General features: G+C 38.4%; 1 protein-coding gene across 7 annotated transcripts in view; it reads left to right on the top strand.

Moving 5' to 3' along the window:
- Nucleotides 1–9,420, top strand: part of CTTNBP2 (cortactin binding protein 2) — an 84,377-nt gene extending 74,957 nt beyond the window's left edge. For 3 of the 7 annotated variants that reach the window (XM_061467643.1, XM_061467644.1, XM_061467646.1), the window contains exons 20-23: nucleotides 1,700–1,760; nucleotides 2,592–2,724; nucleotides 4,663–4,764; nucleotides 7,827–9,420. In XM_061467643.1, coding sequence (XP_061323627.1) covers nucleotides 1,700–1,760; nucleotides 2,592–2,724; nucleotides 4,663–4,764; nucleotides 7,827–8,072 — 542 coding nt within the window. In that variant the 3' untranslated portion in view covers nucleotides 8,073–9,420. Of the gene's footprint in view, nucleotides 1–1,699; nucleotides 1,761–2,591; nucleotides 2,725–4,662; nucleotides 4,765–6,228; nucleotides 6,517–6,859; nucleotides 7,125–7,826 lie in introns of those variants that run through there. The other 4 variants (XR_009745933.1, XM_061467647.1, XM_061467648.1 and 1 more) reach the window with 4 other exon arrangements.
- The last annotated feature ends 5,328 nt before the right edge of the window (nucleotides 9,421–14,748 follow it).

The raw sequence follows: 14,748 nt of genomic DNA on the forward strand, positions 1-14,748 counted from the left end.
CTTCTATATTGTGAATTAAAAATTCTCAATTAAATGACACTCATGTTTATGTTTACCAGTAAAAAACTGTTTACTTTTTCCTCAAGAAAAAATTATTTCTTTGTGGCTATGAGGTATCCTAATTAATTTATTTTTGTTTGTTTGTTTGTTCTAATGCCCTTCCTGTTGTCTGATACTGAGGTAGGCTTTGGCTAATATGGTGGAAGAGCAAGGACTGGTTCCATCTCATACTGCGTGGAACGTTTCCCTATCAGTCTTTTCCCCAACACCTGATGAGAGAAAGCTTCTCCTTAGTTCTGCACCTAGTTTGCAGTATGTGCCTACATTTGGGGTTGTTTTTACATGTGCTTTATAGCTTTACTACAATTATAACTATTGTCTGAATCCATGTAAAAGTAAATGAATACATGCATCCTCAGATCATGCTTCCCTTGTTCAATCTTACTAGATAAACTGAGTTGAATAATCCAGAAGCCCTGTAGTGGAAGGAGGAGATTTTTGGTTTTAAATGAAAGATTTATGCTTGATTTTCACTTTAATTGCAAAAAAACTCTGTAGTCACAGGTACTGTAACGCCTTCAGGAAGTTCCTATGTCATTTTCAGTATGCTGCTTGATAAAGAAGGCTTTATGTGACTCAGTCTATGCGTGTGTATGGCTTTGCAAGTTACTTTGTCACTGACACTTTTGAAATGTCTTTTCAACTCAAGATCATACGCCATCTAATAAGCAGTTTACCACACTGGGATAATGTCTGGGTATGTACAGAAGCAGCATATCATTATTCTAGAAGTACACATATGTCTAGAAGAACAACATAGGAATACCATAACTGAATGCAACATAAACCGGAAAAAAACTTCTAGAGGACAAAAACAAGTTACTTTTTTTGCTTTCAGAAAATCAAGGTAACTCCTTCAGAGAGGAGAGTTAGGACAGGATTTAGAAAGAGGCTTCCTCACATACACTTTAGAAACAGCGATTCTAGCCTCAATTACTTCATATATAAAAGACTGAAATACTTGATGCCTGGTACTTTGTAATGTTAAATTGAGCTATTCGTTTCTTTGGCTCTTGTTCAGAAAGAAGTCTGCTTTTTCTGAAATGCAGTTTAATGTCCTGATTTTGCTTGCTGGTTCTCTGAATTGTGAATTTATCTAATCTCACTAAGAGGATTTAAGATATCAGATGAACACAACCTGAAGTAGGATGTTTGATACAGTATATTGTTCCTGAAAGTGTTTTTGGAGTTCAGTTAATATATGTGAATATAAGTAAAAAAAAAAAAGGTGAATTTAATTTCAGTAGCCTTCCATTTCTGACTGTCAGAATCAAATGTTGTTCCTGTTTCCAAAGGTAAGTTGTTTGATTTTACATAAATGAAGCAAATGAAAATCTTTTCCTGTTGACAAGTGATTTCTCTTTGAGAGAGCCAGTAAAGGTGGTACAGCTGCCTCACACAGAAACTTAATGGTCAGTCTTCTAAAAAAGCTTTGGCAACTCATGCCCCATTTGCCATTTGAGCAGTTCCTAATGCTATTCTGAGCAGTTTCAGGGGATGTATTCTGATCTTTGACAGACTCTATTGATATAATTAGGCAGTAAATAGTAACCCATTTTTCCAGTTTATTGCAGATTTTAGGATAAAGAAATCAGTGTACATGATAACACACAAATAAGTCAATCTCTCTTTTGTGCAGGTATAAAATCCAAGACTATATCGCAACCAAACCGTAAGAAAAGAGCTTCTCTCACCACCAAGTAAGTTTTAGTTTCTGGTATTTATAACATTTAGCAAACAAGAAAGATGATAAAATTATGTTGTAAACCTGCATATTATAATGAATATATGAAGAATTTGTGTTTGTTAATGTTTTGGTTCCAAATCTGAAGAAAGGAATCCTTTTTAATTTTAACTTCGGAGAGAAAAAAAATTTGATATCATTTTAGAATCTATTTCTGTAACCCAAACCTTGCAGCACTGCCTTTTTTTTTTTTTTATATAACAGAATAGTCTGTGACTTGAGAACATTATGTAACAGTTACTGTGCCATGAAAAGCCACCCATATGCCTTTCTCACCTGGCATTATATTTTAAAAACTCCTCTGGCTCTTTCAGTTTATTGAATGGCAATTCACAATGGTATAGTGCATGCATTTTAGTCTAAATGATACAGAGTTTCTCTAAGGAAGTGTACGAATTAGCCAGAGGGAACTGCATTTGAAGCTTCAATATGAAGCCTTGGATATTCAGGCACAGAGAGCATAGAATATTTATGCTTCCAGTATGCCAGGGTTTTTTTAAGTGTTTAGAATGAAGTTCAAAAAGGAGAGTGGGATAAAATTGATTGCTTTACCTTAAAAAGAGGAGAATCTTTGGACAGAGTAGGCAGAAGAATCCTTTTTTAAATTTCAGAATTGTCCTGGGTTTAGCTTAAACCACAACAAGAATGAAGAGAATAATTTGTGGTAGTAAAGGTGATTTGGAAAGGAATTACTATTTTCAGGCGTGTATAATATTTATTCTTAGATTCTGTATCATAGCTTAATTTTAATTGTTCTCTCTGTTTCTTTTTTTTCTTTTTTAACCAGATCTTCAGAGAAGGATCAATTGAAAACATTAAATCTGGAGCAGAGACTGTCCCTTGGTTCTGATGATGAAGTAGATCTTGTGCAGGAACTTCAGAGTATGTGTTCCAGCAAATCTGAGCCTGATATAAGCAAGGTAAACACAAGGCTTTTAAATAATCTACTACATTACCATATGCAGTTGTTTGCTATGTGTTTAAAATTAATTTTTAATTTACAAGCACTGCTTGAACTGAAGAAAATAATTAAATTATTTGGGAATAAGCCAAAGTCAACTAATAAATTATACATTTGAGAGTAAGTGCTCTAGTTTATTGTACAGTATTTTAAATTACACCTTCACTATTTTTTCGTGTGAAGACTTTTTCAGTGGAGGCTGAAATTGAGAAGTTCATAAATGCAGGTGACAATAGCTGCGTTATTGCTCCCCATGTTATCTTTCATGCTATCGTTGCTTCCACTGGGAAACTATTTTGTAGCCTTAAGGACATAGGAAGTTTTTCCTAATATGCATTGCACATTTGGTTTGTTTGATGTAATCCCAATAGCCATCACAGAACCGGCTCAAAGCTCCTCTGCTGTGTAGGCAAAATGCCGTTTTGCTTCCCCAAGCAAGAAAGAATGGATTGGCCTAATTCATTTTCTTTAACAGTGGCAGAAGAAGGTGAGGGATGCTTGCAAAACTCAGGTCTGGGGCTGTGTTCCACACTGGAATGTATTGTGGGTGGTTATGGAAAGCCTGTTGGAGCAGAGGGTGAAGTCGTGGATCTCTCTCATTTTTCCTTCTACACTAAAAGCATCCAGCTCTCCATGTAGGTGCAGCTATTTCTTCTTTTCCTTTTTATCTCCTAGCAAAGCAGAAGTAGATGGCTGTGACAGCCGGTTGTGTTCACACCAGTGCAGCTGTTCTGTATCTTTTGAAGCACAGATGGAGTCAGTCTTCAGCTACTGTCCAGTTAGACTGTGAATTACATCCTCTAGGATCTCCCTGAACAGCAGTTTCATTAGTTTTACTTTATTAAGTATTCTGTTTATCCCTAGAAGTCAACCAAGTTTTTATTTAAAAAAAAGAAATACTGTATTTGGGAAGATTTTTCAACCTATTTAATAAGATCCTTTATTATAGTGTTTTGTTTGGGGTTGGTTGTTTAAAGTATTTACAGGACTTGCATGAGTCACATGTGCCAAGCTGGCAAGCTACTCTCTAGTCAGTTAGCAGGGATTTACCATAGCTATCCTTGAAAGAATGGGATGTGCTTGAAGAAATTGTAACCAATTGAAAATTGTGTTTAATAACATTTAAAATGTAATTGCTTGTTGTTTACAATTCAAGGAAATATGGGTTAGATAAGGAAGGAGATAGATGTCACTGTCTTTTGTTCAGTTTCCTCATCATGGGTGGAACCATCCATGGCTGGAATTTCTGTTGTTAATTCACCAGCTGCCTAGTAGAGTCTTACAGAAGTGAGGGTGCTGTTGCATGTTTTCTTTGTGTGATGTAATTTCAGGCTGCCATCAAAGTAAGTACTTCTACTCTCTGATTTGCCCTTTCACTCAAATATGTTTCTGCTGCCTCTGTTATGTTTGGATTGAGAACTTTTGCAATTGCTGAGTTGAATCAGATCATCTTGCCCCAGAAGAAAATACCCAATTTTCAGTGAAGACAGAAGGCTGATAAGACTTTCTGTGTTGATGGTCACAAGGGCTGATGGAAAAAAATAGGCAAGACACATAGCAGGAGGAATAGAAGAGGATCATTCCTTTCTGTGATGTTCCTGGGTCTAGATAAAATTCAATGGGAAACTACCCTCAAGCTCTGCTGAGTAGTACTGCTCTGGAAATGTATGTTTCACTTTCCTCTGATAACGGTTGATGTGAAATCTCTCCCGTTATTTCTTACAAATGCACTCACGAGTAAAGGGAAAATATTTAACATGTTCTTTGGATGTTTATGCATTGTATTGCACAGAAACTATATAAAAAATAAAATAAAGACTCCCAAATTTGGCAAATTGAAACTTAATCTCTGCTGTGAATAACTAAAAAAAAATCACCATTTTCCTATCTTTTTTAGATTGCAGATTCTAAGGATGAGCTATTGATGTTCAGTAACTCCCAGAACAATCCCGTGTTTTCAGCAAGTGGTACTAATCCAAATAAAACAACAGCACAAAAGGTAAGTGTAATGATTTTTGTAGTTGGATAGAGAAGGTGTCTTTAGTTTCTTCAAAATTTGGATTCCTGATTGAATTCAAAGAATTTGTGTTCCAGGGCCCTGTTTCTTGCAAGAATAAACTGTCATGATTCTTAGGAAACTTGCTAGACATACCATGCCAAGTCTATTCCATGTGTCTTAATAGAAACTAAAGATTCATTAAACAATGGATGTATTTGCTCCAGTTTTCATGTTTACATAAAGCCATCTCCCTAGGCCAAGTATTGTTGACATTACTTTGACATTGTATGTTACTTGGATCAGATTTTAAGAGAAATAAAACCTGGGTTCATTGTTCACCCTCCAGCACCCACAGTTCACCCTCCAGCACCCACAGTTAATGTTATACAGTTTGCAAAAGCGTAAAACTTCAAAATTCTTCATGCAAAATTGCTGGCTCATGGTTCATTTTTGTACCTTTATTTATTTATTTTGTAGTGGTTACCCAAATATTTATTATTTCAAACCACTGTTTTCCTAAGTGTTGTTATCTAAGTAGAATTGAGCTGCTCTGGTGTAAAAGCTCTGATCTCAGAGGTAGAAATTTTGAGAAGAGATGGTATTACCAGAGTTTGTGAAGAGTAGCATTTATTTTTTTTTTTAAGGGTATTCAGTTTCTTTTTCTACCTGGCTATTTTTTGTAATATACTTGTAGTATATTTATTTATTTTGCCATCTTATTTATGAGAACCAAACAAGAAACTTTGTTGTAAGTTGGGTGATACTGGCAATCTAAACAAACTAAATGTAAACAAACTTCAACTTCAGAGCAGTTTCAGAGTGGGAAGATAAGCTGAATACTACTGGAAGGCCTAACAGGTCCACTGGCATTGTCTTTTCAGAAACTGAAATAATTAACCGTGGGTACTAACATCCCTGCTAAATCTGAAGATGAAATTACATCCTATTTAGTTTTCATTCTTTGGATAATAAAGCAAAAATTACACTTTCTCTGTTACATTTTTTTTTTCTTTTCTTTCTGGCTGCCTGTGGTTTTGAGCATTAAGAGAGCCTCTGTGCATGGCTCAATTGACCTCAGCCAGAGCAGAAGCTGTTGCCTGTGTTCCCTCACTAGGCCCTCTATGTTCCCTTGAAAGGGGTTCTCTAGAGTCCAGTCCAGACACTTTTATCTTACTGACACATTGTTTCCTAGAGATATTCTATTTTTTCTGCAGGTACAGTGAAGTAGCCCTGAAAACAGCTTAACTTGCAGACCTAAGCATTAAAAAAGCTAAAGTTGGATGAGATATCCCACCACCCTCACCATTGTATTTTTTCATACACATGTATTCAAAATGTTGGGATATTTTTTGTAATTTTATTTAAAATCCGGGGAACAGTCTCTGGTAACAGAAAAAGTTTTAACATTGCAGATCCACGTTTAGATATACTGGTTTTGAATATTTCTTTAAACATTAACTTTAGACATTCCAAATCAGAGCTCCACATAGTGGTCATGCCTAGATCATTTGGTAAGCCAGCTGACCTATCCATTCCTACCGTAAATTTTTCCCAGTGATTTTTCTTTTTCTTTTAAAATGCCTTTTAAGAGTGTAAGGCATAACTGTTGACTTTGGAGGCAGACAGGCTTGGCTACCTTTGAGTTTTTTGAAGAAATTAGTCAAAATATTTCATACCGAATAAAAAAACATAATTTCCCGTATCTTTGTGCACAAATGTTGGCCAAAATGAAGGAAAGACAACCCAACTTTTTGTTAGAGGGAAAGAGATCTAGTAGATCTGATTTAGATCTGTTCTAGATTTAGTCATTACTACAACAAATTTCTCAGAAATCTGGAAGAGCACAGTCTCAGTTTGCAAGCAAAAGTGAAAACTTTTTAGAGGCAGTTTGTAACAATGATGAACACTCAGCTGCAAAAACTGGTGTCTGAAAAAGTTTGCAATTAGAAAAGCCTTCTTTTCTGAACGTAAATGGAGTTCTGCAGGCAACAAAAGCAATACTGCAGGAGCAGAGATCTTACCAACAACAACGAGACAAATGACTTCAAACGGCAACACACCCATAATTATTTTTTTTTTAATTGGCTGGAAGAAGAAATGCTTTCAAGGACGTGAAGGGGAAAGAGAAAACTGTTAAGAGATGCAAAATCTTTGATCCAGGATACAAAAAAATGATGGAATCAGGAATTAATAAGGAATATGTGGCAATGAGTAGTCTGTTCTCATGACAGCAACCTTTACGTGAAGATCAGTAGCTGATGGTAATGGTGAAAATGAACTTTTTAATATTGCTGCGGAGAAGGTGATCGGGATTCAGCTGATGCCAACAGTCCCAATTCCCCTTTCCTGTCAGTGGAAAGGTAGGCATCTCTCATAAAAGATATGTTAGTGACCATCATAAAATGGCTTAACTAACCTTTTTCTCTTTGACAATAAAGGAACAAACAGTAACAATGTACCTGACTTTGGCATTTTCAGGTATTTAAATTTGGGCAGGGTGAATATAGTCCCATTGTTAAGACTGTAGCTACTTAGCACAAATAATTAAAATGTAACTACCCTTTCAACTTCCATTCTTGAAATGTTGGCCTTTGTCATAATTATTTTGTTGTTATTTATGGCCTTGCTGGTACAAAAATGAGTATCTTTATTCAAGCTGTAATGCTGAATTTTTTCCTCAGAACTACCTAAATTTCCATTTTTCCCTTTTAGCTGTGTCTGCACCTGTCATTTTTTCCACACTAATGGAAGAAAGTACATGCATTTTTTATTTGGGCGCTCCTAAAACTGAAACAGCTGAGAAGGAAATCTAAGTTTTTTTTCTCAGTGGCAAACACCCCATTGACCTATTTTGGTATTTGAAGGTGTTGATGATAGTTCCTTTCAGTCAAAGAAGCAAAAAAGCGACATAGTTTCTTCACCAGGTAGTAAGACGCTGTCATATTAAACTGCAAAAGGTTGTAAATAACATGGGTTCTATAGGGCTGGTAGGGTTGGTTGGTTGTTTTTCAGCCCAAATGGCAATAATTATTTATACAGAAAATGTTTTTTTTTGTTCACAGGATGGAACGTGTCCTCTCAGCAGCAGTCGAACTGTGGAAAGCAGCAACAGTAAATCAAAGACAGAGTTGGGTGTTTCAAGAGTTAAATCTTTTCTTCCTGTTCCTAGAAGTAAAGTCACCCAGCCTTCTCAGAATACTAAAAAAAGCAGCAGCAGTAATACAAGGCAAATAGAGGCAGATAACACGACAAAACGAGAGATCTGGAATTTGCACAAAAAAGAACCAATAGAAAAATCTAATAAATAAACCTGCCTACCATACTATTTTCTGTGTTCATATAATCGCTATTGCAAAGAATGAAGTACTCAAATATGTAAATATTTTTTAAAATAAACTGTTTCCCTGTAATGTAAAGTTTGTACAGGACCACAGTTTTATTTCTGTGTAAATCAGCTAGAAATTATATTGATTTAAACTTCAGAAATGGGCAGTTTTGCCACCTTCAAATATGTTTGGGGTTTGTTTTTTTTTTCTTTATTATGAAAATTACTCATTTAACTGATAATATTCAGGGGTATTACCAGAGGATTCTGTTTGTGTATATACTGTACATAAATATATTCTATTAAGTTCACGTGTTAAACTGCATTCAGATGAGTTGCACAATATGTACAGCAATGGCTTAATGCTATTGTACATGCATTTTAAAGACGTGGTTTTATCTTCACTTATTGAAAACTTAATGGAATGTGGCAATAACTAAAATGATTAGAAATGCAGATCAATTACTTTCAGCTACAAGCCATACTGAATACTTTGATTTTCCCCATCCTCTGCCTGCTAAATTGTGATTTTGTTTCTCCCAATCTTTTCTTCATCTAAAATGTCATGGATTTCCGTTATAACTTTTATCCTTTAAAAAAGGAAAGAGATTGAGAAATTAAAATGCAATAAGTTATTTTTCTCAGACTCTTATTCTTTGATAAAACTGAAGACAATGTGATCATTTCTTATTTTAACTTTTCTTGTATACTGTAAACTTTTATATACTTCATTAGTGTTTTAAAAATATCTGAGAAATAATAGTGTTTTACAGAAACAGACTTTACTGAAACGGAATTTGAGCGCAAGCTTAACTACGGTATTATCAGAGATAATGTAGTAGCGATAACGAGTTACTATGTAATTATCAATTTCTATTGTGGATTTAAGATGTAATTGCTGTGGAATTAATTATACTTGAGTTGCAGTTAAAATTAAAGTCTTTATCATTTTCCCCCCACTACAGAGGTAGCTCGTGTTCCCAGGAGGGAGAATTTCTATGAAGGGTGTATTTCCCCAGTCTCTCTTTACAGTCGCTAGTTGCATACTTGTGAATGGTAGTGATGTGGAAACACACGTGTGTAGGTCCTGGTTTATGGTTGGCAGAGGAAAGTGTAGAGTTTTCCAAAGATCAGACTTGGGTGCCTGCTGATGGGCCACCCAGGGATGGTTTTAAGAGCTGTGGACATGGTCATGCCTATAACTTCCAAAGTAGCATTTTTCTCAAATTAAGCCTGGAAGAGGGAAGGATTACTGAACTGTTACCTGACGCTTCACCTTTGTATGTAGAACAGTCACCCCAAGCTCATGGAAATAAAATTTTTGTACTGCATATTGTCTTTCTGTCCGTTAGTTTGGATGTGTGTTATCTCTATACATATAGAGTATTAGTAGCTTATTTCTGTAATCATTTCCCACACAGTATATTTGTAAAGTACCTTATCATTCAGTAACCACTGTTTTATTAAAACTGCCGTTTGTTTTGTGATAGTAAGAAAGACAAATGCTGGTGATTTCTCTAGAGGTTGATTTTTTTCTTTTTCTTTTTTTTTTTTCCCAGTAATTTAGTGCTGAAAAATTAGTTGCAGTTGGTTCTCAGCAGAATAAATCAGCTGCAAACCACTGCAGGTCAGAGCAGAGTAATGGATCTCAGCAACCAGGATCCCTGAACCAGTGTGAGCAGTGGCGCAGTAGCTTGTGTGAGATCATCAGGCATGAATTCCCTGGTGAGGAGCAACACAGAAAACATATTTTGTAGGGATCATGCAACTGCAACATCAGTATTTGTAATAACAATAATTCTTTTTTTTTTTTTTTTTTTTAATAAGGCTATAAAGAAAAATCCTGGCATGCATCTAAGCTAGGTTTGTCCTACATTGAAAATACACCTTGGGGATGGCAGACCTCATTTAAATCACAACTTAGCAGTGTGTTCCTGTGTGGGAGGATCTTGGGCACAGTGTCCTAAAGCACATTTTGAGATGTATTTTAAGACTATGCATATTGTCTGTGAGAATCAAAAGTCATCTTTGCTGTACTTTGAGTGAAATCTGCAGAGGACAGAGTAACTCTGTTCATGCTTTAAAGTTAGGTCTCTCACTACATTTAGCATTGCCTTTCAATACCCCCATTAGCCTTGCTTTTTAGTCCGCTGTCCCAGTCTCCCTCCATCTGCATCTTTTACTTGGTTAACCTTTATCTGCTAACATGTCTGTCTGTTCAGCACATCTGTGATCTTCATACATCTTCAATCACATGCTATTTTTCAGTCACCTAACTGAATCTAATCTTCTGTAGTAACTGTGAAGCTCTCTTCTTACATGGTATCAGTTCCTGCCCTCGAAAGGTGAATGCATATAGCCATACGGTAGTTTGCATCTGAACACACTGGCTTCTCTGCTTGTTTATCATTTGGATTGTGACAGATCATGCAGAAGTGAGGCAAGGCTCTGGTCGTGCACTCAGGGTTTCACTGCATCTTCAGGTTCTTTCTGCAATGCCACAGACAGTGCTCCTCATACATGGCTTGCAATACTGACTTACTCATTTTGGAGTACTGCATATAGCTCATCTGGCTCTGGGGCCCCCAACATAAGGACATAGACCTGTTGGAGTGAGTCCAGAGGAGGGACAGAAAGATGCTCAAAGGTCTGTGACACCTCTCCTATGAAGACAGGCTGAGAGAGTTGGCCTTGTTCAGCCTCGAGCAGAGAAGGCTCTGAGGAGACACAGAACACCTTCTAGTACCAAAAGGGGCCTACAATAAAGCTGGAGAGGGACTTTTTACAAGGTCATGTAGGGATAGGACAAGTGGGGATGGCTTTAAACTGAAAGAGGGAGGATTTACATTAGATATTAGAAAGAAATTCTTTAGTATGAGGGTGGCAAGGCACTGGCACAGGTTGCCCAGAGAAGCTGTGGCTGTCCCATCCCTGGAAGTGTTCAAGGTCAGGTTGGACGGGGCTTTGAGCAACGTGGTCTAGTGGAAGATGTCCCTGTCCATGGCTGGGGGGGGTTGGAAGTGTATGATCTTTAAGGTTCCTTCCAACCCAAACCATTCTACGGTCTATGAAAACCTTTCTTCTTCGTTCCTTCTTGTGTTGTCAGCAGAGAGGTTTTAAATGAGCTCTCTATGGTGAGTCATGCTGCTCCACACTGCACTCCACTCCCATCTATAACCCTCTTCCCATATCTTTAAAAGGGGTGAGGTAAGTGAAGTGGGAGATACCCTGCCTACGTGGAGTACCACTTCAGGAAGTGTAGGGAAGCTTCTAAGGTTGCACTCATTCCACAGGCCACTAGGTCAGTGAAAGACAGTAACTACAGTACACTCCTTACACACAGCTCAATCCCCTCAGCCAGACAAACATGAAAGGTCATTCTCATCCACCAGTGACCTTGACAAATCCTAAGCATTTGAGCCCTCAAAGTCCTGAAAATAAAAGTTTTCAGCACATCTCCTTAGGGTTCTTATTTCATGGCACAGAACATGGAATATATTCCTTAAAAGAATGAGTCCATCAGACAATATTTGCCTTCGTTACTGAGTTGCTGAGCATCAGCTCTACAATAAAAAGGGTGAAGAAGCCTGCTCCATCATTCAACAAAGACAAACTCAGAAGGCCTGAATTGCTGGAGCACGTTCCTTCCCATAAAACCATTCAACAGATATGCGAAACAAATCAAAACCCTCCAGTTTCCATATAAAACCAGAGCAGCAGAAGAGTCTCCATAGGTGGAGGATAACTTGTGGAAGCACCCAATTAGGAGAAAGGATGAGGGACCACTTTCTTGGTGCTAACTCTGGCTAAAGTGATGTTTACAATGTGCAAACCATAATTAAGAGACCAGGATTACAAAGTGGACTGCCTTCAAAAACTGGAAGTCAAAACAACTGTTGGTGGCAGTACAAGGTGTGCTTGTACTGGGCTGTAGCAAAAGCAGATGCAGTGGCAGAGGTTTGCTTTTGTGTAGTTAAGGTATTGGAAAGATTCTAAGGATTTCGAGGAACAGAAGAAAGTCTAGAAGAGAGGAAAGACTTCCTCCACACAGTGGTGGTCCAACTGTAGTTTGGCTGATACTAGCTCAAAAGGAGCTGGGGTGCGTTCCCCTGTGTCCTGCCATGCAGCCAAGGCTTAGGAGAAAGCACTGCTCCAGCAACTGCCAGGTCCAGTTGGTGGCACCTTCCTTTTCAGGATACAGAGGCTGCAGTGAACTCACCAGCTCATCACAGACACATCAGCAGCAGTTGTAGGCCCCTGAACATACCAGAGTGACAGAAATTCAGTTTTACAATGTTTAAAAGGTCTGTGGAGAAGAAACAAAGAAAACCCATCTGTACATTAAACTTCAGTCCTGTGAGAAACAACCTGTTGAGAAAGAAGAGAAAATAACAGGCAAGAAAGTTCGACATCACTTGAAAACCTCATCTACATTTACAGGGGTTGTGTTTTGAGACTGAAGTACGTCCTGGTGAATAAAATTAGTAGTAATATTGTTTATCCTTAGAATAGGAAATCGGTTTTGGAGAGCACAAGGGTTTGCAAAGGAAATGTGTTACTGTATTGCAATGCACATTGTTTAATTTGCAGGATTTTTAAGCAGCAATTTATTGTCCGTTAATGAACAACTGTTCAGTTATAAAGTGTTGGGGTTTTTTTCCCCAAACGTTAAATCATAGCCAAGTGATGGTAGATCTAAAATACCAAATCTGTATAACAAAGAGGAGACAAAAATTGCCAGAATACTTTTTTAGATGAAGTAAATAAAATGCAGAACAAATTACATAGTTCTGACCTACAACAGCTATGCCAATTCAGAATGAAGGTGAGGAAATGTTTATAAGGCACCTTTTCAAGGAGCTGCCACATTTCAGAGAAGTAACTCAAACCAGCTGCTTAGACAGGGCAGAATTCCAGAACTGTGGAGACCATCAGGTGTTCACCAGCTCCGATGCTGGGTAACAGGCTGAGGCTTGTGGAAATGGAGGACACAGATCTTAGGAAAGACCGGGGAAACAGATATTAAATGAGTAAAATACTGAAATGGGTAAGATGACAGTCAAGCAACTGTGAAAGCAAAATTGGTTTTTAGAAGAGCAGACTTGTTTGCCCCCAGTAAGATCTGGAGCAGTTCCTGCTAGTGCTGATAATTGAGCTGCTTTGTGCAGTCACTTTGTATGTGAATTTTACGAAGACAGCCAACTGTGCACAGCTCAGGTGTGGCTCTCGGCCTTGCTGCCCAAAGAGCTTCTCAGTGCTGCATTTGCCGTTTGCACCCTTGTCCCGTCTCTGTACTGAAGGAGAGCTACAGATCCTCTGTAGAGTAATTTCACTCTACAGGTTTTTTTGGTTTCTTCCTATCAGGCTGAAAATGAAATCATATGTAGTACTAGAGTCATCATGCTCTTTTCTTCAGCCATATATTGTACACACACACCTTCCAATAATAGCAGTATTTTTTTTTAATAACAAAGTCCTTTGTGAGAAGGATTTTTTTTACATACAGGTTTTTTTTTCAATCAAATGTATTTGAAGTGAAGCTCATGAAAAGAAAAAATCTCTTGAGTAATGCTCATCCTGTGTTCATGAAGGTCATTGTTTGTTCCTTCCACTGTGCCTGGGTTATAGCCTCATTTTCTTTTGTTTTTCCCTTTTGCCCCCTCGCGCTCCATTTTCCACCATGAACAGCATGTGCAACCTCCCAGTTAACTTTAGGTTAACAGCCCTCGGAGCTGTTATCCCACCAACAGCAAGTACAAGAACACTTGTGCTAAAAGGTAACGCGCTCCTCTTGACCCTGGTTGGGAAGCAGATGCTCTCCTCCTCCTAGTTATGGAGGCTGGTACCAACTTGCCCCTGTTCCAGCCTGAATGCTGAAGTAGCTGAAGTGGCATTTCTGGCCTGAAAGAAACAGCATGTTCCTCTTCTGCCTTTTCCCACTTAGAGGGCAGAGAGAGGACTTCCTGCAGCCCTTGCCTGAGCCCTTTGGGACAGGCAGCAGGGTGTTGGCAGGAGGATGCTGACGGCAGGAGCCGCTGTGATGCGCGCTGTGCTGCAGGGCAGGGACCATGATCTCACTGACTTATTTTTGCCTTCAAAGCACTCCTTTGAGTGTTCACATCAGCAGCTTCCACACATCCTGCCTATTGCGTGTTCCTGCTGTATTTACCTCTTCCCTCCTTGAAATGTCTCCTGGTCCGCTTGGTCCAAGTGTCCACCTCCTCACTCTCTTTAACAAAGAACCCCCAAATTAACACTACTGACTGTGCAAGTTTTGAAGTGCGCACTGAGCCTCATGCCACCGTGGTTCTCTTCTGCTGATCTTTATGTATCATCTTGTTTACTTGGATAATAAACTCTCCCACATGGTATGTCTGCAGCTCTGAGTAATATCCTGAAAAAGGAGAGATCCTTGGCATTCCTCCTGCAGCTTGGCCATGGCGCAACTGCCCCGGCCTCCCCACCAGGCGTGGCCATGTGTGCTGTAAAGACTTGTACAAACGGAGAGCTGGCTGTGTGAGGAAAGCCATACACAGCATGAGGTGAACCGTTTGGGTGTAGGGAGAATGGAGATGGGGTTCAAAAGTGATGCTACTTCAGTATACAGTTTGTTTCCAGTTGTTACAAAGGCCAAAGCATGCAGAGCTTAGTGGCAGAGA

Source organism: Pezoporus flaviventris, unplaced genomic scaffold (genome assembly GCF_033815535.1).
Source record: "Pezoporus flaviventris isolate CSIRO_AGI_PZ_B2104156 unplaced genomic scaffold, CSIRO_AGI_Pfla_v1 ptg000045l, whole genome shotgun sequence".
Classification (NCBI taxonomy): Eukaryota; Metazoa; Chordata; class Aves; order Psittaciformes; family Psittacidae; genus Pezoporus; species Pezoporus flaviventris.